General features: G+C 37.1%; 1 protein-coding gene and 4 non-coding genes across 5 annotated transcripts; all 5 read left to right on the plus strand.

Moving 5' to 3' along the window:
- Window positions 1–26602, plus strand: TIMM23B (translocase of inner mitochondrial membrane 23 homolog B). Its single transcript, XM_053692076.1, has 7 exons — window positions 1–204; window positions 2478–2536; window positions 7338–7431; window positions 14742–14826; window positions 17730–17788; window positions 18978–19088; window positions 26133–26602. The coding sequence occupies exons 1-7, from the start codon at window positions 96–98 to the stop codon at window positions 26246–26248; spliced, it is 633 nt and encodes a 210-aa protein (XP_053548051.1). The 5' UTR covers window positions 1–95; the 3' UTR covers window positions 26249–26602.
- On the plus strand, window positions 13533–13735 carry LOC128640636 (small nucleolar RNA SNORA74). Its single transcript, XR_008399371.1, has one exon. It is a non-coding gene; the product is annotated as a small nucleolar RNA SNORA74 (small nucleolar RNA).
- On the plus strand, window positions 15900–16098 carry LOC128640634 (small nucleolar RNA SNORA74). The gene has a single exon (XR_008399369.1). It is a non-coding gene; the product is annotated as a small nucleolar RNA SNORA74 (small nucleolar RNA).
- On the plus strand, window positions 18385–18584 carry LOC128640637 (small nucleolar RNA SNORA74). Its single transcript, XR_008399372.1, has one exon. It is a non-coding gene; the product is annotated as a small nucleolar RNA SNORA74 (small nucleolar RNA).
- On the plus strand, window positions 19593–19796 carry LOC128640635 (small nucleolar RNA SNORA74). Its single transcript, XR_008399370.1, has one exon. It is a non-coding gene; the product is annotated as a small nucleolar RNA SNORA74 (small nucleolar RNA).
- Window positions 26603–26819: the final 217 nt, after the last annotated feature.

A 26819-nucleotide genomic window follows, 5' to 3' on the forward strand; every position in this document is an offset into this window, starting at 1 on the left:
AGCAGGAAGTAGCCTCTCTTTTTGTCCCAGCAGAGGTTACGGAGCGGGGTTGTGGACACGAGGGTGAAGTAGTTCTTGAGACGCTTCTCTAGGACATGGACACGAACAACCACCCAGGGTCCTCCGCGGGCAGGGGAGGACTTGGAAGCTTTTTTGGAGGTGGATCTGCGGGTTATTCGCACTCAGACTTGGCCGGGGTGCCGCGTAAGTATCTGGGGAAACTAGTTTTGGCCTAGTCAACGGGGAAGCTAGTTTTGGGCCTAGTTAACGGGAAAACGTGCCCGGGACTTTACACTTGTATCAAATTAAGTTGAACATTGAAAAATTAATTAGCTAGCAACACATTTTAGGATTCAATCAAGTTTTGTTTGTGAACTTACTTGCCACATGTTAAATTACGGGAGCAAGTATTTTGGTCTAACCATCCCTTTATATCACCTCACCACCAGTGTAACAGGATTAACTTTTTATTTTTGTATGGACATAAATTATGAAACATGCTTGGAGCCACAGCACATTGTACGCACGCTTGTGCTAATAAATTAATAAAAAGCTCTCCAAAAGAAATCAGATTGTGATTGGTTTTTTGAAAGTATATATATGAATAGCTAGTTAACTTAAAAGGATATGAAACCAAGATTTTTTCTTTCATGGTTTTTTAGTTCAGCACCCTGGGTAGCGCTTGCTGATTGGTAGTGCTTGCTGATTGGTGGCTACATTTACCTACCAATCAACAAGCACTACCCAGATGCTGAACTAAAAAATGGCCCGACTCCTAAGCTTGCATTCATGCTTTTCAAATAAAGATACCAAGAGAATGAAGAACATTTTAGTTACTTAAAATTGCATGCTCTATCTGAATAATGAAAGAAAAAAAAATCTGGGTTTCATATCCCTGTAACTGTATATAGTACTCAGAACTGCACATTTTTAAACAGATACACATGCTCGAAGTGATGTTTTTAATAAATTACAGTTTTCAGCTCTGTTGTGCAGAGAGCTATGCAATATCCCATGGATATGCAGATATGGCCATTGGGTCATATTGTGGTAATATTTTCAGTCTTACCTCTTGAGGGTAGATCAGTTTAGTATGCTTTTTTTTTTTTTTTTTAAATGAGTGCTTCCAATGAAAGAGAGATTCACATTTAGGGCAAGATTTATCATGAGGCAAACCCCCCCCCCCCCCCCCCCATTGGCTGCAGGCTCACTCATTTGAGCTTGCGACTGATATTTATGAAGCAGCAGTTTAAACCACTACTTCATAAACTCTCTAGGCTGCATTGCACAAGTGTTCGCCAGTGCAGTGTTATATATTGGGAACAAATGTGCCTAGGGTTGTCACCACTGCCATGTTTTCCTGGACACTTATGAGTTATACGTGCTGAAGGGTGTGCAGAGAGATTTGTGAATAGTGCTGTTAAGTGTAACTATTTGTGTGCTGTCCAGGGTTCAAATTCATGTTCCTACCTGCACACCATGCAGCATGTATAACTCGTAAGTGTCCAGGAAAACATGGCTGAGGTGGCAACCCTAAATGAGCCACACTATGCGATCAAATTTGCACAGGCTTACAACATGTGAATCTTGACTGCTCGCAGATTGATCAATCTGACCCTTAGATCATCTTCAAATAAAGTAAAGTAACAGTGTTGTATACAGTGATGTGTATACTAAAGACTTAATACTCGGTAGAGCATGTAAATTAAATACTAGCGCAATGGGGTTAACCCCTTCCTGTCCAGACTTATTTGTCTACATCGAAACAAAGTTACGATGTAAAAAACTGAAATTTTTACGATTGCATGATTTCAATGATGGAATTGTGCCAGGTGGGAGTGCCTAACGTCAGTCATGCCCTCCAGCCCACAATCCCATTCAGGAAGCACCTTTGGCTTCAGTACAGCCAAATGGCGCTGACGTTCTATGCCGTCCTAAGGGCTTTAAAGCCCAGTGCGGTTACGACGGCATAGAACGTCATAAGGTCCTGAAGGGGTTAAACACATTTCATTACTGATCTGTGCGTCCTGAGTGGAAACTGCCACTTATCCAATCAGCAGCAGTTTATGCTCAGGAACAGCAGTGCTCGGTTGGTACAGAGTGGTACTATGTGTTTAACATGTTTGCGGTGGTTTAAACATAGTATCAAATGGTCGTTAGTCTTAAGTTTTCATGCTCTAACTATTTAGGACAGACATTTAGATGTTGCACAGAGAAAAATTATAGTACTGTAGTGACTTTTCAACACTGCGCTCCTCCCATTCTTGTTACATTTGTCTCTCCTCTATCTCAATTATTTATGTGGTCAGTTGTTTGGTTCTTCTGTGATAATTTTCTTTCTCTTGGTTTGCCATTATAGCTTGCCAATTGGTATTTTAGAAATGTGCAGTCTGAGTAGATTGAGAAATCTGTATATTTAGAACTGCTTTGATATATTTTGTATTGTGTATGTTAATTGCTTCCTTTTGTCTTTTCAGTAACTGGTATGAGTCCGCTGTCTCCATATTTAAATGTTGACCCACGGTACTTAGTGCAGGTAAGACTGTGCTCCGAAAAAAGGGGTTATTAGATTGGTCTATATTATTCATGGTTTTTACAGGCACCTCCTTTTGCATTTTTTTAATTTGTGATTCAGCCAATCATAGGCTATATTGCTTTAGCCAAAGCATACTTGTTGTCATGGGGGGTGCGGAAGAGAGCCAGCTTATGTATTTAAATCTGGTTTCCAAGACAACCAGCACATGCAAACTCCCTCCTGTTGAAAATAATACCTCTGAGTGAGTGAGACCTCTTCTGATTTGCTGGCAGTCTAGTTTGGAGGGGGAAAAGGCTGCTGCTGCATTATAAATGGGATACTAATGATTGCTCACTGAAAGTGTTTGCAAATGGTGATGTATAGGGACTCAAAAGCACTAGATCGCTTAAACCACAGGATGGTATAACATTTCTATGTATTAAAAACAATACCACTTGGTTGGGTAACCAGGGGTGCAACACACATACAAATAAAAAATGCACAATACAGTAAAATAGAAAAGATTAGTTGGACATGAAACCCATTTTTTTTTTTCATGGCTCAGATAGAGAATACAATTTTTAAACAACTTTCCAATGTACTTATATTGTCTAATTTGCTGCTGGTTGGTGGCTACACACACATGCCTGTTGTCATTGGCTAATTTAGGTGTTCAATTATTTCCCAATAGTGCATTGTTGCTCCTTCAATACAGAATACCTAGTGAATAAAGCATATTTGATAATAGAAGTAGATTGGAAAGTTGTTTAAAATGTTATATGCATGGTTAAGAGTACCATCAACAGACAAAAATGTATTAAAGGGATACTAACCCCACATTTTTCTTTCATGATTCAGATAGAGCAGCAACTTTCTAATTTACTCCTATTATCAATTTTTCTTCTCTTGTTATCTTGATTTTAAAAAGCAGTAATAAAAGGTTAGGAGCCGGCCCATTTTTAGTTCAGCCCCTTGGTAGAGCTTGCTGATTGGTTTGAAACATTTAGCCACACATCAGCAAGTGCTACCCAGGTGCTGAACAAAAAATGGTCCAGCTTTAAAGCTTACAGTACTGCTTTTTCAAATCAAGATAGCATGAGAACAAATAAATTGATAATAGGAGTAAATTGGAAAGGTGCTTAAAATCTCATGCTCTATCTGAATCATGAAAGAAAAAAATTAGGTTTAGTATCCCTTTAAAGGTGTTAACTCCTCCCAAATTAAGTATTAGTTGTCAGTGTAAAGTTAATCCTGGCAAAGAGTTAACCGTGCTAAACTAAGATATCCCTACAAGAGAGTAAATGTCTTAACAAGCTAGGATGTTAAAAATATGCATAACTATAAAAATCCAAGTGTGAGGGCCCTCTACTATTTTGTTCCCAATAAATACTACCTGGAACATCATACTTAATTTTAAGAGCTGCAGAATCTGTTGGCGTTCCACAAATAACCGATAATATACAATACAATTGACATCAGAGTACAAGAGCATAATTACTAGAATTCAGCCAGTCCAGAGATATCCTTATCACCCACAAAGTGGCAGTATTCCATCTTTAGACCCAACATGTATCTGTGCAGCACACAAACAAATCAAACAAGCTCTGCCCAGCCAACGCGTTTCACCCACCACCCCTATCAATATACATCTGGTTTCTTCCAGGCTGCACAGATACAGTGCTTAATTGCGGAGCGCCACCGGCTACCCTGAGATGACCGCAAGCCTATTATTAGTGTCCTGGCTACCCTTAGTAAGAGCCACGTTCAGTCAGTGGAGTTCCTGATTGAAGCAGATATTCTGCAGAGTATTCCAGGAGACCAACACCAGTGCCGCTGGAATGGCCTGATCAATACCTGCTGTGGCCTGTGAGGTCTAAGGATGAAATTCTGCCTGTTTGTGGCTTCATTACAAGTTCATTTTGAACTCCTACTATTCTGCCCTTAATCTCTCTATAAGCAACATTACTTCTCTACTCTTTCTTCAAACCCAAAACGTCTGTCCTCCACTTTCAATACTCTTCTCCACCCACCCCCAACTCTTAATACAACTTCTCTATCAGCTCAGGACTTTGCCAGCCACTTCAATAACAAAATCGACTCCATCAGAAACGAAATCAGCTCTCAACATACTTCCATTCTTTTACCCTCTCAAATGCTCGCAATCAACCACATAGCCATAAATTTAGCTCTTTCTCCCCTGTTACTGAGGATGAAGTTTCTGCACTTATACTGCACTCACCTCACTACCTGTCCCCTTGACCCTATCCCCTCACAGCTACTCCCTCTCTTTTACCCTTACCCCTATACTTGCACACATTTTCAACCTCTCCCTCAGCACCAGTTTATTTCCCTTAACTCTGAAATAGGCACTGGTCACACCTGTCTTAAAAAAAATAACCTTCTCTTTATCCAAACTTCCCCATCCAGCTACCGCCCTATTTCCCTACTCCCTCTTGCCTCAAAGCTTCTCGAAAAGCTATTATATGCACGCCTATCCCATTTCTTTACATTAAACTCCCTCCTTGACCCACTGCAATCTGGATTTCGTTTCATCGCTCCACAGAGACAGCAATCGTTAAGGTTACCAATGACCTACTTACAGAAAAATCAAAAGGCCACTTCTCTCTGCTTATTCTTCTTGATCTGTCCTCAGCCTTTGACACTGTTGACCACCCTATTTTGCTCCAAACCCTTTTGTGACCGTCACCACTTTCTGTTGGGGTACCGCAAGGCTCTGTCCTTGTTCCTCTTCTCAATCTCCATGTCATTATTAGGTTCCCTAATAAAGTCCCATGGGTTCCAATATCATTTGTATGCTGACGACACCCAAATCTACTTCTCTGCACCAGACCTATCTCCTTCCTTGCTAACCTATGTCGCTGTATCACATCTCTTCCTGGATGTCCTCTCACTACCTCAAGCTAAATCTCTCCAAAACTGACCTCTTATTTTCCCCCCTTCTTCCAAAATCTCCACACCCCAATCTCCCTGTTTACAACTCCATTACCCCTACCCTGCATGCCCAATGTCTTGGTCACACTTGACTCAGATCTTTTTCATTCCTCACATTCAGCCCTTGGCTAAATCCTGCAGCTTCCACCTTAAAAATATCTCTAAAATTAGACATTTCTTTACACAAGACACAACTAAGATTTTAATCCACTCTCATCCTTTCCCACCTCGATTACTGCTACTCTGTCCTCTCTGGTCTCCAGCTGCCGTCTAGCTCCTTTACAATTCCTTAAAGGGACAGTCAACACCAGAATTTTTGTTGTTTAAAAAGAAAGATAATCCCTTTAGTACCTGTTCCTCAGTTTTGCACAACCAACAGTTATATTAATATACTTTTTACCTCTGTAATTATCTTGTATCTAAGCCTCTGCTGACTGCCCCCTTATTTCAGTTCTTTTGACAGACATGCAGTTTAGCCAATCAGTGCTCAGTCCTAGGTCACTTTACGTGCATGAGCTCAATGTTATCTATATGAAACATGTGAACTAATGCCCTCTAGTGGTCGAAATGCATTCAGATTAGAGGCAGTCTTCAAGGTCTAAGAGATTAGCATATGAACCTCCCTAGTTTTAGCTTTCAACTAAGAATACCAAGAGAACAAAGCAAAATTGGTGATAAAAGTAAATTGGGAAGTTGTTTAAAATTACATTGCTCTATTTAAAACATGAAAGTGTTTTTTTGGACTTGACTGTCCCTTTAATGAATGCCTCTGCCAGGCTCATCTTCCTTGCACGTCGCTCTTCATCTGCTGCACCTCTCTGCCAATCCCTTCACTGGCTTCCTCTTGCCTCCAGGATTAAACACAAAATTCTCACTCTGACATACAAAGCCCTCAACTTCACTGCTCCCTCTACATCTCAGACCTTGTCTCCAGATACTCTCCCTCCTGTCCCCTTCTCTCTGCTCATGACCTAGTATACTCTCCTCTCTTGTTACTTCCTCACACCCCCCGTTTACAGGACTTCTCCAGACTGGCTGCCATCTTGTGGAACTCTCTGCCTCGCCCCACAAGACTCTCCCCTAGTTTTGAAAGCTTCAAGCGCTCCCTACCGACTCTACTGTTCAGAGATGCATACAACATACACTAACATTTCTTTATACCAGTTCCTCTCCTCCATTCCTATCCCCTTGAACCTGCTTAGCATGTAAGCCTAAGAGTCCAGCTGTTTGTAGATCACCTTCTTTAGAACTGACTACAACAGTGCGACTCTTGGCAGAGCCCTCTACCCGTTTGACCCCTATAAATGTTTCCTTGTATTCCGCCTATGTTTATAGCGCTGCCAAATTTGTTGGCGCTCTACAAATAACTGGACTGGACAATGCAGAGAACTTTTTGCAGAAAAATTAAAGTAAAAAAATGTTTTTGTTCATTAAACTTAGTTTGATACATTTTATAATTTAATGCTTGACAAATTTATATGTACTGTATATATCCCAAAAGAGGTTTTTTTTTTCTTTTTCGCTCCATCAAACAATAGTTTGCTGGTCTTTAATTTTTCTATTCCAGAATACCCAAGATCAAAAATAATGTACTTCAGTATAATGAATATTGATGTATACTGTATTGTTTTTTCTTCTTCAGTTAACAGCTGTCCCTTTTCATTAATGTAGAAGTTTAAAGTTCACAAACTGTGCTAAACAATCTGAAAGTTCTTGCTAAGATAATGTGCTTAATGATCTGTGGTCTTTCTGTATCTCTAGTACTGCCCAGCCTATCAAAGTTATAGCAATTTTGTTAATTATAAAACTATAGGGGAAAAGTAAAAAAAATTAAAACTCTGCTTCAATATTTTTTTATTTATGTATTAAGGATACAGATGAATTTATTTTGCCCACCGGTGCAAACAAAACTCGTGGCAGGTTTGAACTGGCATTCTTCACCATTGGAGGCTGCTGTATGTCAGGTTTGTGAGAAAATTGTGCATGTAAATAGTACAGAACTCCAGTATCTTGGAGCCGGGTATTTGTATATATACATATACACCCCCATACATACGCAGATACATGTGTGTGGTGTCTTTATGTGTTTCTGCATGTGCTAGCAGCTATAATATAAAAATGACATGCTCATATATAGCTAACAAAAATCTTTATGTACTCACACATACAGTAACACACAAACATATACTCATTCATGTATATGAACAACGACACTGAACTACACAGGTGAAAGTGTAAGGGGCCTAAACGTGCATAAGGCAAAAGTGATCAATGGAATGCTTACTCCAAACATCCACAAGACAAATACAAATATCCTGGACAATTTTTAAAACCATCATATTAATGAAATCCAGAAATCTGGTAGATTGATGTGTGCAAGATAGAAGGTTAAGTAGTTTTCCAGCCTCCAGTCAAGTTAAAAAGACCTTTATTAATTTCTTACAGGGTCCATCACATTAACCAACAACGTTTCAAACCTATTTCAGGTTCTTAATCATGATTAAGAACCTGAAATAGGTTTGAAACGTTGTTGGTTAATGTGATGGACCCTGTAAGAAATTAATAAAGGTCTTTTTAACTTGACTGGAGGCTGGAAAACTACTTAATTTTGAATACATATTGGGGTTTGGCTAACCCTTTCCTGTGCCCCAGAAAGGAAAAGAGAGGTGCTGTCTTTCACCATTCTCATGCAAGATAGAAGGCCCATTATTATTATTTTTTAAATGTGCGTATTCAGCAATATTCTATTAATTTTGTGACTCCCTGTCCAGGAACTCCTCCCCCTTTTTATTTATTTTTTTAAAATATAAATCTCTTTAGATTTATTATTGATCAGAAAAAGATAAATGGGAGATGCATTCTAAAAATTAACATTTTGAAATATGTTGCTTTTTGAGAGAAAATAAATATATATATTCGTTTAATTTATATCATTGGTTTTTTTATGTCACTTTTACACGTGGCACACTCCTAAATACGTGAAATGGAAAAAACACCCCAGCTCTGAGATTGTTACACAAACCTGCTGTAAAAAGAAAGGTATCCCCACAACCTTAAAAGTGACAATACAAGGATAATTACAATATCTGCAGTACCTGCAGATTGGTAATTGATTACAGCTGTGCTGCCTATAAGGAGCTTAATGTGTATAAAATGGCTTTTGTAGAGACCCTATATAGGTGAAAAGAATTAATATTATATATAAAAGGTATGTATGTTAATAATATTTAATAGTAAACATTATTGCAATGTACTGTGCACAGTAAGTAGTAAAAATAACTAGTAGTCACAAAGAGACACCAAACTTATTTGTGTCTGGGCATAAAGATAAAATAACAGTGTAGCCTGGATTTGTCGAACCCTGCCCTAAGGTCCACTAGCAGCCATCCTTTGAAAATATTAATCCTGTTTTAATAAGTAAATGTTTATTTTGCTGTCTCTAAACCTCGCCTATACATGACTGATGTGAACTTAAAGGGACAGTCAATTTAAATGTTACTGTTTAAAAAGATAATCCCTTTATTACCCAGTTTTGCATAGCCAACACTGTTACATTAATACACTTCTGTGATTACCTTGTATCTAAGCCTTTTCTGACAGCCCCCTGATCACGACTTTTTATTTATTATCTATTGACTTGCATTTTATCCAATTAGTGCAGTGTCTGCCACAATCCACGGGCATAAACTAGCACTCCCCTTTTTGTTAAAAGCTGATAATAAAAAAAAAAAGCATGCTATAAGAGGCTGTCTTTAGTGACTTAGAAACGGACAGAAATTTAGACATTTAAAGAAAAGTATATTAATATAACAATGTTGGTTGTGCAAAGCTGGGGAATGGGTAGTAAAGGCGTTATCTATCTTTTTAAACAATAACAATTTAGAGGTACTCGCAGGTAACAACAGCATTTTAAACCTTAGCTGATTTCTAGTGGAAACTTTTTTTTCTTTCTTTTCTTCTTATATAGTGTATCATAAAGAATAAAATTAAAAATATATTTCCCAGTATTATTGTAATTGCAATGTGATGCCAATTCCATAGCACTGGGTACATGAACAACGCAATGACATAGACTCGGTTAAAAAAAATAATTGTACTAAATTAGTACAAGAAAAAGACCATACTCCAGAGTTTAAAGGGACACTGAACCCATATTTTTTTCTTTTGTGATTCATATAGAGCATGCAATTTTAAAGTGAATATAAATTTTGATGCTAAAGTGCCCGGTTTTTAAAAATTCGATTAAAAGCAGGGGCACTTTAATTCAAACATCAAAATTTACATTTCCCTCCTGTTGTGAAAAAAACCCTTACCTTTGAATCTTGACAGCAGCCCCAGCTTCCTCCGTTCGTCACAAGCCTTCTCCTGGGTCTAAAATGATGAATCCGGCTTCCTCCAATCAAGACTTTGAATCAGACACTGATTCCCCCGGGGGGGGGAGCCGTGATTGGAGGATGACCGATCCATCATTTCTGACGTCAGAAATGGCTTGCGACGACCGGGAGAAGCTGGAGCAGCTGTCAAGTTTAACAGGTAAGTATTTCACAACAGGAGGGAAATGTAATTTTTTATGAATTAAAGTGCCCCTGTTTTTTATTCGAATTTTTAAAAACCGGGCACTTTAGCATCAAAATTTAAATTCACTTTAAGCAACTTTCCAATTTACTCCTATTTATCAATTTTTCTTTTTTTTTTTAAGGCATCTAAGATAAGGAGCCAACCAATTGTTGGTTCAGAACCCTTGAGAGCACTCGTTTATTGGTGCTGTCCAATCACCAAGGACAACCCAGATTGTTCACCAAAAATGGTCCGGCATCTAAACTTACATTCTTGCTTTTAAAATAAAGATACCAAGAGAATGAAGAAAATTTGATAGGAGTAAATTAGAAAGATGCTTAAAATTGCATGTTCTATCTAAATCACGAAAGAAAAAAATTGGGTTCAGTGTCCCTTTTCAAATAAGCAATTCTATCTGTAGAAATGTCACCCAAATCCCGTTTCTCAAGCATTGTATCTCCTGCTCACTATTACTAATTATGGAGGCCTCGACTGCCTCTCTGTTGAAGGCAATGCAGTGTTCAGATCACTTTTTTTTTATTTTTGATTAAACAAAATATTTAAAGGGGCAGCAACGACAAAAAAATAAACTTTTACTTTGTTTTCTTGATATCCTTTGAGAGTAAAGCTATGTAGGCTGATAGAAGCTCAGGAGCGTGCACATGTCTTTAGTATTCTGTAGCAGCAGTGTTAGTTTATACAAATGTTATACATAGTTTCAATGTTACAAACACTGCTGCCAGATAGCTAGACATGTGCACGCTCATGAGTTCAACTAGGATTACTCTTGAATAAAGGATATCAAGAGAACTAAGCAAAATATAAGTGACATTGTCATGCTGTATCCAATTCATTTACTTTTTAATTTTAACTTTACTGTAACTTTTAATAACCGTAGGGAAGGTAGAGTATAGGAATTTGTGCTAAATTTTTTTTGGTAAATAACTTTGCAGTGTCAACCATGTTCCTTTAAATGCAAAACAACTTAAAGGGACATAATACTCATGCTAAATCACTTGAAACTGATGCAGTATAACTGTAAAAAGCTGACAGGAAAATATCACCTGAGCATCTCTATGTAAAAAAGGAAGATATTTTACCTCACAATCTCCTCAGCTCAGCAGAGTAAGTTCTGTGTAAAAAGTTATACTTCACCTGCTCCCAGCTGCAGCTAAAAAAAAAAAAAAAAATAATTAAGAAATGAACAGCAGCCAATCAGCATCAGCAGTGCTGAGGTCATGAACTCTTACTGTGATCTCATGAGATTTGACTTAACTCTCATGAGATTTCATAGTAAGCTTCCTTTACCTGATTGGTGAAATAATGAGAGTTCACGAGGCTCATCCTTTCAGCTGTCCCAGGACAGACACACTAAAATGCTGCTTAGAAATCCTTTACAATGGGAGGTGGCTACTGAGGAACTTTTGAGGTAAAATATCTTTCTTTTTTACATAGAGATGTTCAGGAGATATTTTCTAGTCAGCTTTTTACAGCTATGCTGCATCACTTTCAAGTGTTTAAACATTTGGGTATTATGGCCCTTTAAGAGACTTTCATATCTTTTCAAAGTCAAAGCTGCCAAAGTGTTAAAGGTACCTAAAAGTCTCATGATTCAGAAAGAGCATACAATTGTAATAGTTTCCAAGTTACTTCTATTATCAAATTTACTTTGTTTTCCTTGTAGTCTTTGAATACAATAAAACACAGAGAAAAGGGTGCGCTAAAAAGCTGCTAAGAGAGGTCAAATACAGTTTTACTATGGAATCCACTGAGGGATGTGCAAACAATCTAATATATTCTAATAAATGTATTTATAAACACATAAAATCAATATAGACATAAAGAAATAACCACCGGTAGTGCTAAAAATAGAATAATAAAAATAAGATTAAAATACGGTCAGACGCAATAAAGGATAGTCTCTAAAATGTCCATCAAATAGATTGTTGGCAATAAAAGTTACCGTAAATATTGGACTTGATGGAACAAGGTAAAAGATAAAAGTTGAAGCTTTGTAATTTAACTGTTGTTGAGAAGGAGAGATGTATTATCCGTGAGTGTGAGGCAAGATGGTGGTTAAGTCAGAATTTGCTGGAAGACAAAACTTTGTGCCAATTCATTAAGTCAGTAAGGACTCACCCAGAATTCGAAACCTTCTAGTAAACGTTTTCTCCGTATCCTCTGTGGCTCCCGTGGACTTCACATATCGACCCGCCGAAGCTGTTTGAAAACCTCTGGCACAGCGTTGCAGTGTGTACAGGGTCACGTGACAAGTCTCTGGCCAATCAGGAAACTGGATTACTGGGTATTTGAAACGTCCATCACTTAGGATATGAGATGCAAGTCTAATAGATTTTCGGTAACAATATTGCAGCACTGACTTGAAAACTACTTTGAAGTAGTAGCTCCAAAATGAAACGGTAGTACAGTGCGCTCTGTATAGTGGTAAATTCTTAGGAGCAAACCATCCTGGAACACAGTCAATCATATCAGCGTTGCGGCTGACATAGCCTTTCTCAAGATCTTGTTTGCAATTTAAAGTAAACCCGAGAATTTACTTCTTTTAGGGCTGCTTTTTGCTAAGCTTTGACAGGTTTTTTTGTTTTTTTTGTTGAATGCAATACCTAGGTAGGTAGCATGAACATGTCTGGACCACTATATAGCAACCGTATACCCTAGGTAGGTAGCATGAACGTGTCTGGACCACTATATAGCAACCGTATACCTAGGTAGGTAGCATGAACGTGTCTGGACCAGTATATAGCAACTTTATGCCTAGGTAGGTAGCATGAACATGTCTGGACCACTATATAGCAACCGTATACCTAGGTAGGTAGCATGAACATGTCTGGACCACTATATAGCAACCGTATACCTAGGTAGGTAGCATGAACGTGTCTGGACCACTATATAGCAACCGTATACCTAGGTAGGTAGCATGAACGTATCTAGACGGACCACTATATAGCAACTGTATACTTTGTTGCTATATAGTTGTCCAGACACATTCATGCTACCTACCAAAGTATACAGTTGCTATATAGTGGTCCATCCAGACACGTTCATGCTACCTACCTAGGTATACGGTTGCTATATAGTGGTCTAGACACATTCATGCTACCTACCAGTTTTGTTTTGCAAAAATGTTTTTGAACACTAGATGGCAGCAGTTTTTGGTAATGTTAAAAGTAGGCTGCCAAAATTTGTACCCTATAGTGTTCCAGAGACCATGCCCTATCCTGAGCCTACCTACCAGATTATAAATTTGATCATAGAAATTGGAACCTTTTTTTTATAAACCTTGATGCTCTATCCAATTCATGAAACATAAAATTGGGTTTTATGCCCTTTTTAAATTGTGAGATATTTATCACCTTATAGTTTCAAGTTTATTCTTTACGGTTTACCCTGACCACACGGGCATTGACTGCAATTCACTAATATTCTTCCCTACAGTTGGGGTCGCTCAACAACTTTAAAAATGTGTTTTCTGCCTTATTCTTATGTTTCCAGCGGTAGTCAGCTGTCCAGGGCTCCCTATGCCTGTGATAGTGTTACACAGCTGGGAGATGAAGACATTGCCACCCCATGCTTGCTGTCACTGTCACCGTTCTGGTGCCATGTGACACTAGTATCTGGCAATGTGGTGCTTCCTTGAGAGTGCGCTGACATTAGCACAGGATGTTTAGCGCTAGAATGGGAGCTTACAGTTATTTTATGAATCCTCAGAGGATATTTTCAGACAGATTTTCCTATGCAATAATAGAATAATGCACAAAATGTTTTATTCACGTGTAATCATTAAACATTTAAATGCTTTGTGGAATTTATACAGCTGGAATAAATTCTATTTATATTCGCAAAAAACAATGGCCAAAGACTTGCACAATTTCTACTGAAATTAAGTAATTGTGCTTTTACTTTATTAAATTTAAAAATTGGACACTTTGTTCTTAAAGTGATGGTAAATCCGAGCGTTTAAAACTGATTTTATTTATAGTGATGGCAAATCCTAACTTTTTTAGTCATCACTTACTAAGAAAAAAGGTTGCTTAACTCGCCCTATCTGTTTCGCAAGTAGATCACTAAATATGGCGCATCTGGATGCCCACGCCACAGCGCTCTTCTGCTATGAGGTGACGTTTTCCACCTCCTAGTACAGCTATTTGTTTAGAGGTGGAAAATGTCACTTCATTGCAGAAGAGCAATGTTCCGTGGGTAGCTGGTGGTGCTGAGTTTAGCGATCTACTGCGGCACAGGGTTAGTTTAGCAGCCTTTTTTTTAGTAGTGACTGAAACGGTTTGTTTTTAGTGATGGCAAATCCTAGCGTGTTTTTTTTTTTTTTTTTATGCTTGGATTTACCATAACTTGAATTGATAGAAAAGTAAAAACAAAAGTCATAGTTGGAACAAAAAGTTAAAAAACCTGTAACTGTCGGCTCTATATTATTATTAAATGGACAGAATCTTTGCATTATTATAAGGGCAAGTTATTTTGTTTCAGATTATCATAAAGGTTTAGTTTTCAAATGATTCTATAATTCAGCCATGCTTTTTACATTGTAACATTGTTTAGCAAAAGATTAGAGGGCAGATACTTGGGACAAATCCAGACTTTTTTGCTTAGGGTCAAAGGCTCCAAATTAAATGTCTGATGTTGAGCAGAGACTTATAGACTTAAACAATATTAGTAATTGTGTTTACTTTTTATCATATAGGAGCAGCGTTTGGGGCATTAAATGGACTTCGACTTGGTTTTAAAGAGACTCAAAATATGTCCTGGTCAAAACCCAAAAATGTTCAGTAAGTACACAAGGCTACTACATGCCAACTGTCTATCACAAATGCTGATGATTTCAATGTGTTATAAATTCAATAGTTCTTCTTTGAAGCACTTAAAGATAAAAAAATAAATAAAAACAGGAACGTTCAACATTAAAATTTCAGGTGGTTTCCAGCAGGGGACAATAGAGAATTGTGAAAGCATGTTGGTTTTGAAGGTCATTAAAAAAAGTCTATATGTTTGTGTGTGTGTATATTGGTTGCCAGTAGGTGGCAGCAGATATGTGCTGTGGAAAAGCAAGTGACCATTTGAAGGTCAAGTTTGTCAGATCTGTCTGCATGTTTGTATTTTTATTACTAAACCTCTTAGAAGTATTTTTATACATACATACATACATACACACACACACACACACACACACACACACACTAGTGTTTCATTCTTGATTAATGTTAATAAGTAATGAATTCAGTGTTTAGTTTCATTTCCTGTTAAAGGCACAATAAATGTGGGGAAAAGTCATGAGGATAGCCTTTTGTTTGAAAACATATATATATATATATATATATATATATATTTTTTTTGTAAATGCTAAATTTGTTGGCAGCTTTACCTAGCGATCAAGTACACTTATTGGACAGTGAGCTTGTGACGCATTATTTGAAGAAAAAAAAAAACTGCTGCACACAAGAGGTAAGTATAGTTTTAGGTGACAAATTAAGTATTTACTAAATAGAATCATACAAAAGGCTATCCTCGTGTTGCATAATTCACTGTAGATTAGGTTTTTCTGGATGGAGGATATACTTTTTTTTTTTTTCCCACTTCCTGTAAAATAAGAGATCTGGTTTAAGGCCATGTGACATACAATCTCTGTATATACATGTGAAGGGAGAGCTATTAATCATGTTTCGTTCCCATATCTTGAGTAAATCAATGGTTTAAACCCCCTCCTTTTTTTTCTGTGATTTTCAAATACTCATATCTAGACATAAGTTTTATTCACATTAATAGTTTTACTCCTTGAGGTTACCAGTCTGAATATTTAATGCAGCGTATATAATGAATTGGGGGTAAAAACCTGCCCAGGCTCCCCAGCGGTAGTCAGCTATCCGGCCCTCTCAGTGCCTGTGATAGTGTTACACTGCTGGAAGATGAAGACATTGCTATTCTATGCTTGTTGTCACCGTTGCCGTTCTGGTGCCGTGTGACACTAGTATTCAGCAGTGTTGTGCTTCCTTGAGAGTGCACTGGATACTTTAGTATTTGGTGCTAGTCGGGAAGCATACAGCTATTATATATATGTAACCAGGCTTATTCATCTAGTACTTTATTACAACTTGCTATTGTGATTTTATAGGGGGGGTTACGTTGTATCTGTGAGGTATAAGGGCAGAATATACTTCTTTCCATTGTGTTCCCAGTGATTCATTTTACCTGCTGATTTGTATTATACTGTTTACAAATACCTTCTTTACCTTTTTATTGTGTCATTTGTAACAGTTGATTTTGTCTGTTGTAGTCCCCACCTATACTGCATATTAAAATATATGTATTCATATTAGTGCTGATTACTGAAAGGCTATGTAAATGAGAAGGTTTTGAAGAAATTACATTCCCAGTGCGTGTGGGACAGATATACTAATGTTTAATATAGTTTGCCCTGGCTGTGTACAGAGAAAATATATGGGGATATTGTGTAAATATAGTGAGAAGCTGAGGTCTGCTCGACCAATTTCATTGGGTTATAGTTTTAATTACCAGACATCTTTTTCACATGCAAAATGTACCTAAAGAAGCATTTTCACATACATTTTAAACTCTGCAGCTGGTATAAGTCATTTGAAAATCAACTTTACAGTACGCTGTTCTTCTAATCCTTCACCCTGATAAAGAGTGATTGACTGGTATGTGCAGTAGCTTTCTTATATCAGTCCATTAACTGACAATAAAGGAGATCAGATAAAACATGTTTGAGGCCTTTCAAGTGATATATCCTTGGACTACAAAACAATGCAGTTCGCTACCAAAATTACCTGTTTTAAATTGAGTTTAAGTAGTTATTGTGTATGCAGATCTTTTGTAATACAGCTCTGAATTTATGATTTTATACAGATACATAGATGATTTTGATGTCACTTTAACTTATACTTGGGATTTTATCTAATAATAACAACATTATTGCCTTATTAGGCTAGTCCTAATTATACATATGATGGGAAAATGACTTGCATTATGTGTAGCAAAAGCAGACAGATTTAGTTTTGATCTACGAATTTAACTAGTCCTGATAATTTAATTTCTAAGGCCTGCTTTGAATATATGTTGTCCTGTAGGTTAATGCAGCACACGTACACAGCTGGAGACGTGCATCTTTACAGCAAGTCAGTTGCCCAATAAATCTAAAATAATGAAGAGCTGTAATTGTGGTGTTATAAATTTTTATATTGGTTTTTATAAACAGCGAGGTAACTACTCAATTATATTTTTGCAGACAATGTTAAAGAAACAATGTATCCCTTACAATACTTTTACATTTAATTTAAATGTTGCTTTCATATTTGTGTCTTCCTTCTATAATCCATTTTTTCTCTAAGTAGTCTCTGGAAAACCGAGGCTGCATAGTGATGAATAAAATGTGGTAGGACAGGGTTATACATTTTAGTGGAGATGAACAAGTTTTAATTTAGTGTAATTATATATATATATATATATATATATATATATATATATATATATACTTTTTTTTTTTTTTTTATCTCGTAAATAGCCTTTTGTTTAATCCGTTAATATGATGCGTTACTTCCATGTCACTTTGTGTTTGTGCTTTATCATACTTAAATCTGCAGTACATGTGTTTTCAGGTCATGAAACAGGTGAAAGACATTGATCATCCCATTAAACTATAAATTCTCTCGTTTAGGATTTTGAATATGGTTACAAGGCAGGGTGCATTGTGGGCCAACACTTTGGGATCTTTAGGTAAGTAAACAAAATGTAATCATTTTCTCTTGTTTGTTTGAAAAACATGTTCTTGGACAGTTTTTTTTTTATCTACCCCTCTCTTTAGATAGACCATTGAGAACCCATCAAACCCTATTCCATGCCTTCAGGGCACTTTTTGCATTAGTTTAAAGTTCATGTGACAATTTACAAAAGAGACAGTAACAGAAATAAATCTCTGTCCTGGGGTGGGAAAGAGGTAGTGACCAGTGTTCCCTCTAAGGCCAGTTTTGTGAGCAGCTCAGCGGTGAAACTGTTAATAAGGGAACCACACCTTGCAGTCTGCATTGTGTAGTGTTTGCTATAACTTTTTTTCACTGCTGGGGCACTCACAAAACTGGCCTTAGTTGGAACACTGGTCCCAACCCAGCAAGAGTTTTGCAGGTTCTTGAATACAGTTTGACTTCAAAAACTTTGACTGCAGAACACTGATTTGGAAGTCAAATACCAAGATTTTGCTAGTTTGGTACTAGTGTTGAGGGTAATATTTAAAATATTGTTGTAATGATTCCTGCTTTTCATATCTGAATCTCCTGAGGTGATAGCGGATTACACAGGTGTATTTTGTATGGGTTTCCAGTGGTCGTCGGCTGTCCTGTGCTAACAGTGCCTGTGATGGTGTTATACTGCTGGGGTATAGACATTGCCGCACTATGCTTTCTGTCATTGACACCATTCTGGTGTCAGTGACACTAGTATCTGGCAATGCTATGCTTCTTTGAGAGTGCGCCAACATTAGCCTTGGCTCTTTGGTGCTAGTCTGGAAGCATACAATGTTTAGATTGCTTTCTGCTTCTGAAGTGGCTCTGTAAGGTTCCAGCAATGTAAGAGCTATTTAGGAGAGAGAAATTGGGGGTGGGTGATAAATACTCTTATGAAATAGAACATTTTATTTTTCACTATGTCACTAAGTTTACAGAAATATTTGGTTTTGTTGGGACATAAGCAGCTTTGTAACATTTATTACCTCAGGTGCGACACATTTATTTCTGCAGGAGTGTTTACGTAAGCGTTGTTACGTCGTTTCATCCTAAGTTCATTAACAAAGTGTTCTCTTCCAAGGACATAAGCTAGTGTCCAGTAGGGTGGAACAGAGTTTATCTGAACTTCAGCTATGGCAGTTGTTTTGTAGGTTTATTTAACTTTTATAATCTGTTTCTCTCACCAGCATTATTGTACAGTGCCTTTGGGGTGATCATAGAGAAGGCACGAGGAGCAGAAGATGACCTCAATACTGTAGCAGCCGGCACAATGACAGGGATGCTTTATAAATCCACAGGTACTGCTCCCAGATGCACATTATACACAAAACATTATAGAAATCTTGGTCTTCTCTCCCCCCACCCGACCCCATAATAAACAATTCCAGAAGACTATTTTTAACTTATTTTTCTTAAGTCATTCCTTCACTTTTCTAGAGCATTCGTTCTAATCATTAGTTTTTGGAATCTAATTTATTATGTCACTGAAAAACTAATCTAAATGTTCAGCAATCGTTTATTTTTTTCCAACTGATTTTGAAGTTGTTGTTTTTTTTTTTTTTTAAAGGGATATTAAATACCTCTCGTTTTAAAAAAATTTTAAAAAAATAAAAATTGTCCTACACTCCCAGATGCCAAAAAGCTAATTTGTAGGGTACAGAATGTTTTGGCTTCTCCTAGGGAATGTTGAGGGGAAAGACTTTTTGTATCCAGTACCCATTTTGATTTTTCTTTCTTGGTTTATTCCATTAAATTGATCCAGGAGTAGTTTGAATTTGTAAACTATGGGCCCTAAAGGGTTTCCCAGTGGTAGTCAGCTGTCCGGCTCTCCTCATGCCTGTGATAGTGTTACACTGCTGGAAGATAAAAGCGTTGCCACCATATGCTGGCTGTTGCCGTCACTGTTCTGGTGCCGTGTGACAGTGGTATCTGGCAATGTCATGCTTCCTCGAGAGTGCGCTAAACATTAGCTTTGGCTGTTTAGTGCTAGTCTGGAAGTGTACAACTGAAAGATCAACTAAACAGAAATGTATTTTCATTGGGTTATGTAAAGCTATGCTTGATATATACAAATATACTATATCTGCTAAGTAATCTCCCCCTCCCTCACACACAGTAACACACATATATTTATTTTCATTGGGTTATGTAAAGCTATGCTTGATATATACAAATATACTATATCTGCTAAGTAATCTCCCCCTCCCTCACACACAGTAACACACACATTTATTTTCATTGGGTTGTGTAGAGCTATGTTTGATATATACAAATATACTATATCTGCTAAGTAATCTCCCCCTCCCTCACACACAGTAACACACATATATTTATTTTTTAATAATTTCACAGTTCTGTCTCTAACATATATTTAGGCTGTTCAGTTTACTTAAAGGGATAGTTAACCCAAAAACGTTCTCTCCTTTAATTTATTACCAATGATCCATAAGAAAGGGAAGCATTGGAGTTATATAATGAGATCAGATAACACTACAAGCCAAGTCTATTATGATGGGCTGTGGTTTCAAAGAGTAAATCCAGCTATTTTGTTTGCAAAAAAACAATTTCTCATACATTTTATACGCTGCCGCTGGTATAACAAGTCATGGAGAACACATTCGGGGACTAAACTAATTTGCAGTGAACTGTCCTTTTAAAATGTAAACAGCTGGCTCAGATCAGAATAGCTTGCCTATTTTTTTTTTACCTGAATGTGTGCTTGACATTCCAGTCTCTTAGGAAACTGGGAAATATGTTAAACAGTTCAAGGAACTGTTTGCTTCCTGCCTCACTTATTTTTGGAAGCCAGAACTAAAACTGCAACTCACTAGGTTCATTATATTTTTTCTATTTGCGTAAAAATTTAATTAGGGGTTTGTTTTTTTCCCTTTGACTTAAGGAAACATTTTAATCTGTATGTAGCATTAAATCTCTTCTGTTTGATGCCATGTGATTTTTCTAATGGAACATTAAACAGATCTTATTTTTTTTTTTGTTTAAAAATTCTACTTTGTATCACACACACTATAGGCCAAAAAGCAAAATCTGTAACCTGTATTTTTAAAGTTCTGCAAATTGTTTAAATGGGCTTAATATGCATGTTACAGAATTTACTTTTTGGCCACTTCAGGGGATGTGGGGCAAACACATAAGTAAAATGTTCTGCCTGTGAGAGCAGAAGTCATGGGACTGCTGCAGTCATACACAGTGAAAGTGCAATTGTACAGTCGGCACTTCTTGCCGGCTTTCTGGAATTTTTAAATGGCCCTATATAGTGCCCCACCTACACGTTAATGGGTTTTTATTGCTTTTGTTACAGTGACCTGTAGCCTCAATTACTTCCAGAGGTGCTATTTTTATGTTAAATGTTTTTTCTATGGTGGCTGTAACAATTTTAAACAGTATTTAATCAATCCTTAAACAATGTACCTGTCATTTTTATGACTTAAATAAACTTACTTTACCTTCTGCTGTTTTAAGGTGCTCAAAAGCATTTTTTCTCTTTTCTAGCTAAGATTTTTTTTTTTTTTTTTCAAGATCTGTTCCTGTGCTGAGAAGAAACATTTGTATCTGTCGTGCTGCTTTCCGTGTTAAAGCGACAGTCTACTCCTGAATATTTATTGTTTTAAGATAGATAATCCCTTTATTACCTAGTTTTGCATAACCAACACAGTTATAATAATACACGTTTTACCTCTGTGATTACCTTGCATCTAAGCATCTTCAGTTCTTTTGACACACTTGCATTTTAGCCAATCAGTGCTGGCTCCTAGGAACTCCACGTGCATGAGCACAGTGTTATCTATATGAAACACATGAACTAACTTCCGCTAGTGGTGAAAAACTCAAAATTCCCTCAGCTAAGAGGCGGCCTTCAAGGGCTTAGAAATTAGCATGTGAACCTCCTAGATTTAGCTTTAAACTAAGAAGAGAACAAACCAAGAGAACAAAGCAAAATTGATGATAGAAGTAAATTGGAAAATTGTTTAAAATGGCATGCACAATCAGAATAATGAAATTTTGTTTTGCACTAGACTCCCTTGGGGTGGGTGGAGAAACACCTTTGTGCAAGAAAATAGTTTAAAGGGACAGAAAACCCTAACATTTTCTTTCATGATTTAGATTGAACATACAATTTTAAACAACTTTCCAATTATCAAATGTTCTTCATTCTCTTGTTATCCTTTGTTGAAGGAACAGCATTGCACTACTGGCAGCTAGCTGAACACATTGTTAGCCAATCACAAGAGACAAATGTGTGCAGGCACCAATCAGCAGCTAGCTCCCACTAGTGTAGGATATGTGCGTATTCTTTTTCAACAAGGGAGGCCAAGAGAGCAAAGCACATGAAAATTAGAAGTAAATTTAAAGGTGTTGCACGATTCAGCTAGAAAGTGTAATTGGAAGTTTATTTTTGACTTTCCTGTCCCTTTTTAAATAGTTTTTTTCATGTGCATCATAGATCACAGAACAGTTTACTTCTAGTTCAGTGTAAATTTAAACAAGAATTTAAAAGGTCAGTAAAGACAAAATAAAATGTATATGATTCGGAACATGCCATATTTAACAACTTTTTGTTTTCTTCTGTTATTAAACGTGTTTTACTGTCTTGGTCTCTGTTGTTGAAAAGCGTTGTGCATTCAGCAGTTTCCTTCACTGCCAAATGCAGAAGAAAGTAGATAATCCAACCCAGTTTTACTCTTGAATAAAAGATACCAAGAGAATGAAGCAAACGTGATAACAAAAGTAAATTGGAAAGTTGTTTAAAATTGTACACTCTGAATCATGAAAGTTTAGTTTTGACTTTACTGTCTCTAAGAACAGATAATGGAGCACGGTTGCAGACGCTGCTCCTTTTGCCTCTTTGCCACCTCAGAGGTGGTGAGAACAATCACCCTGACATTTGCTTTTTGGGAGTGATTGACATGTCCTGCTGTTGCGCAAGAGCCGGGGTCAGCATTGTACAAGAGAGCTTATGTGCAATATTAAACTTCACACAATGCAGCCTCACATGTGGCGGTTGCACTCAGAATGATTTTCTTCTTTTGAACCTGTCCTAAAGCCAGGATAAATTTTGTCCGTAATATTTTGAAAATTCCAATTACAAAAAAAATATATAAACGGTTTGATAGAGAAGTCTTAAAATCATTGTTACCCATAGTTTTCTGCAGTTGACCTTGTCCAGTGATATGCATTTAAAGGGACAGTCTAGTATAAATTAAACTTTCATTATTCAGATAGGACTTTTAATTTTTAATTGACTTTCCAATTTACTTTTATCATCAAATTTGCTTTTTTCTCTTGGTATTCTTAGTTTAAACTAAACCTAGGTAGGCTCATATGCTAATTTCTAAGCCTTTGAGGGCTGCCTCTTATCGCATGCTTTTTAAATCTCTCCAACACAAAGAGACAGAAAGTACATGTGGGCCATATAGATAACACTGTGTTCAGGCACAGGGGGTTATTTAAGATTTAGCACAAAACAATGCTAAATTTAAGACAATAGATAATAAACAGTCACAGTCATGTGATCAGGGGGCTGGAAGAAGGTTCCTAGATACAAGGTAATCACAGAGGTAAAAAGTACATTAATATAACTGTGTTGGTTATGCAAAACTGGGGAATGGGTAATAAAGGTATTATCTATCTTTTAAAACAATAACAATTCTATGGTAGACTGTCCCTTTAACTTGCAGCGCTAAATGCAGTCAGCACGTTTGTATCCCTGAGCCTATTTGTCAGGTGAGCTCAGTATATACCCTGAACTGGCCCTTTGCTTCCAGGCAGTACTGCCGCATATTGCAGCCTGGTTTGTAACCGGTAAAGCAAGTGACCTTTTTACAATAGGGAACAAAGCAAGTGAGCTGCTTATCTTTTAGTTTGTGTTTTGTTCAGAGAAAAGGTCAAGGTAATACAGACTTGGCCAGACTTGTTTGTATTTTTAAAAGCCCATCTTAAAATGTGTATGCTTTAGCTTCTCAAGTCTTGTCACAGTTTGTCAACTCAGCACAGTGGAAGAAAACCTTTGACCTAGAGAGGGTTGTGTGCACAATATCCCAGCGCTGAGATAACAAGCCCTGTATGTGAGCTGCTTACTGGGCGGAATTTGCTATCTGACAGCAGAACGTTCTGAGTAGACGGAATGTGGCTGTGTGATAGGGAAAGGGAGGGTGCTAAACTCCACTAAAGAGATGATTTTCTGCCTAGCAACATTTTTAGTGTTTTTAGAAATGTGCCTGGCTCTTTAATTTCCAGGAGTCTGAACCTAACACTGTCCCTTGGTGTTTCTGTTCAGACACGTACGCACTTCTCCATTTACACCTAGTAAATAAATCACTCAAGCAAAATTGTAAAGAAAAAAACTTTAGTTTGTGCTGCAATGCTTGCTTTAGTATGCTGTCACAAGGAATATATATTTATTACACACACAGAGCTGCTTTTCACAAGAAAGTACAGAGCATTATTTAATTTGGAGGGGGAAGAAAGTAAAACCCTCAAGTTGACAAAAGTATGGCAGTCCATGGATACACAACTAGAAAACCTGGTAGAATCCATGTCCCTGGTCTGCTTTTTGATGTGGACTATCTAACAATACTTTAATGGGAAATTAGAGACTTAATGTAGCATTTCCCTAGGCACAGATATTATTTGGATTACTGCAGTATAGGGCTGCAACTAACGATTATTTTGATAATCGATTAATCGGCCGATTATTTTTTCGATTAATCGACTAATCGGATAAAAAGAGAATCAATAAGTTTTCTATGTTTTAAATAAAATCCACATAATGAGTGTTACAAATATAAACTTCAGACTAAAACTTTACATTAACACAACCGTTTCTTCCATTTTTAAGCAGCAGAGCACAGTTTTATAATTAAACAAAACAAAACCAAAAACTGTTTGAAAAGAGGTAGAACTAGAAAGAGTTAGACTATCCCTGTTAATAACATTCTGTTATTCACTCTTTCAGAAACTTTGCATTGAAATGCAAAAATCTCAACATGTCCACATGCTTCTGGCTAAGGCTGGTTCTCTGTTTGCAGCTATATTTCCTGCAGCAGAGAAAAGGCTGTTGAGGTGTATAAGTAGGGTTTTGCCAATTTCACCAAAGTGGGATATTTATCTTTGTTAGCTCTTCACCAATGCTAAGTGTTTTCTACCTTGGCAAGGGGCCTCTCAATAAAGTAACCCTTGACTTCATTCTAATATAAAAATATCTTGAATATCTATATGCAATGGTAAATAACCAGCTATAAGGTTAGGGGAAATATCTAGTCCGCTCTAAAAATAACGAATATATACTTTTAAAGGTTGAATCTGGTACATATCACAATTTATTAAAAAATAAAATAAAAAACAAAATCAAAAGCGCCAAGGTCTGTATATCATTAACAGGACAAAGCCTTACACATATATTTATACAGTACATATAATCAGCAATAGCAAGCAATACATTAATAATTGTGCAAACAGATAATAGTGCACATCAATTTAAATAACTCCCATCAATCTAGGGGCAAGGTGTAAACAACAAGCTTGGCACTATATCATGCAAAGCATAGTTCCAAATCACCAGATTTAATATAAACAATCCAAATGATGACTATTATATCTGGGTTACACATAAGCCACGGGTAGTTGTAAACGTATACTGTCCTAAAAAAGTGAAAAGAAGACGTCTGTAGACGTCCTTTAGGCTAAAGGACATAACCATAAAATACAATACCATATGCAGGAGTTCATTGGAGTGAAGCAGCTGGTGTTGTGCACAGACCCACTAATTGCAAACCAACTAATCGATTATGAGATTCGTTGACAACTATTTTCATAATCGATTATTATCGATTATGGCGATTAGTTGTTGCAGCTCTACTGCAGTATGCACCCCAGGCCTCATTCTCTCCAAGAAGTGGGAAACACGCTTGCTATGGGGGATTTAAATTGTGTTAGTTGTACCTATGAATGGGGGGGCTGTACATAACGAATTGTACAGATGCTGCCGATAGACAGTTTCGCAAATTATCCGTAACTTATTACTGTTAAATATCTCTGTAGGGGGAGTATGAGTTGGTAGTGTATAGTACACACAGCAAAAGTGAACCATTTTATAAAAGCAAAGCCAGGCATAATAAAGTGGGATTAACGGACCTTGCCCTGTTGTAACAGGGTGGTTTAGACATATGTTTGTTCTCTGAAAGAGGGGAGTAAGGTTGAAGTGAAATCTTCCTCTAGGTTTTGTAAAGTTAAAACTTTGAGATATATAGAGATATTGGAAATAGATCCTTAAAAGGCCAGTCTGCTTGGATCACCATGTTGACTTTTTTTTTTCTCTTCTGCAGCTGGACTGCGTGGCGTGGCTCGTGGTGGATTTGCTGGTTTAGCACTCACAAGCATTTATGCTCTATACAGTAACTGGGAGCACATCAAGGGCTCTTCAACAAGACTTTCTGCTTGAAACAAAACTTTGTGGACTACAAAAACTGTATAAAACCTGGTATGAGTAGCCCTAAAGCCTGTCTATGAGCACTTGATACCTCTGAACGTCTGCTTTGGGTTATATGAGCTGAGGGAATGTGTTTGAGGAAGATGTGTGAGCTTCGTCAACAGCAGACCAAAAGGAAATGTGCCGCAGAGGAAGCGAACCATTGCCAGCACATACCAAGTTCTGTCAATCTTGTATCAAAGGCAACAGAAGTATATATTTAAATGTATGTAATTTCATCCAGCTGTATTTAATTATGTTGTGTACTGATAGAATCCCTGCACTTTTAAACAAAAGATATAAAAAAAAAAGCCACTAGAGCGATAACATTTGTGTGCATTATTTTATTGCGTGGGCTTTTACTTACCCTGTTACTAATAATATACTTTAAAGGGATATGAAACCCAAATTTTTTTTTCATGATTCAGGTAGAGCTTGCAGTTTTAAGCAACTTTCTAATTTATTCTTATCAATTTTTCTTCGTTCTCTTGGTATTTTTTTTATTTGAAAAGGCAGGAATGTAAGCTTAGGAGCCAGCCAATTT

This window comes from Bombina bombina, chromosome 9, assembly GCF_027579735.1.
Source record: "Bombina bombina isolate aBomBom1 chromosome 9, aBomBom1.pri, whole genome shotgun sequence".
NCBI lineage: Eukaryota > Metazoa > Chordata > Amphibia > Anura > Bombinatoridae > Bombina > Bombina bombina.

Coding starts and splice junctions, on each gene's coding strand:
- TIMM23B (XM_053692076.1), top strand. CDS start 96: ATGGACACGAACAACCACCCAGGGTCCTCCGCGGGCAGGGGAGGACTT. Junction 7,432..14,741: donor TGGAGGCTGCTGTATGTCAG/GTTTGTGAGAAA, acceptor TTTATCATATAG/GAGCAGCGTTTGGGGCATTA. Junction 19,089..26,132: donor GATGCTTTATAAATCCACAG/GTACTGCTCCCA, acceptor TCTCTTCTGCAG/CTGGACTGCGTGGCGTGGCT.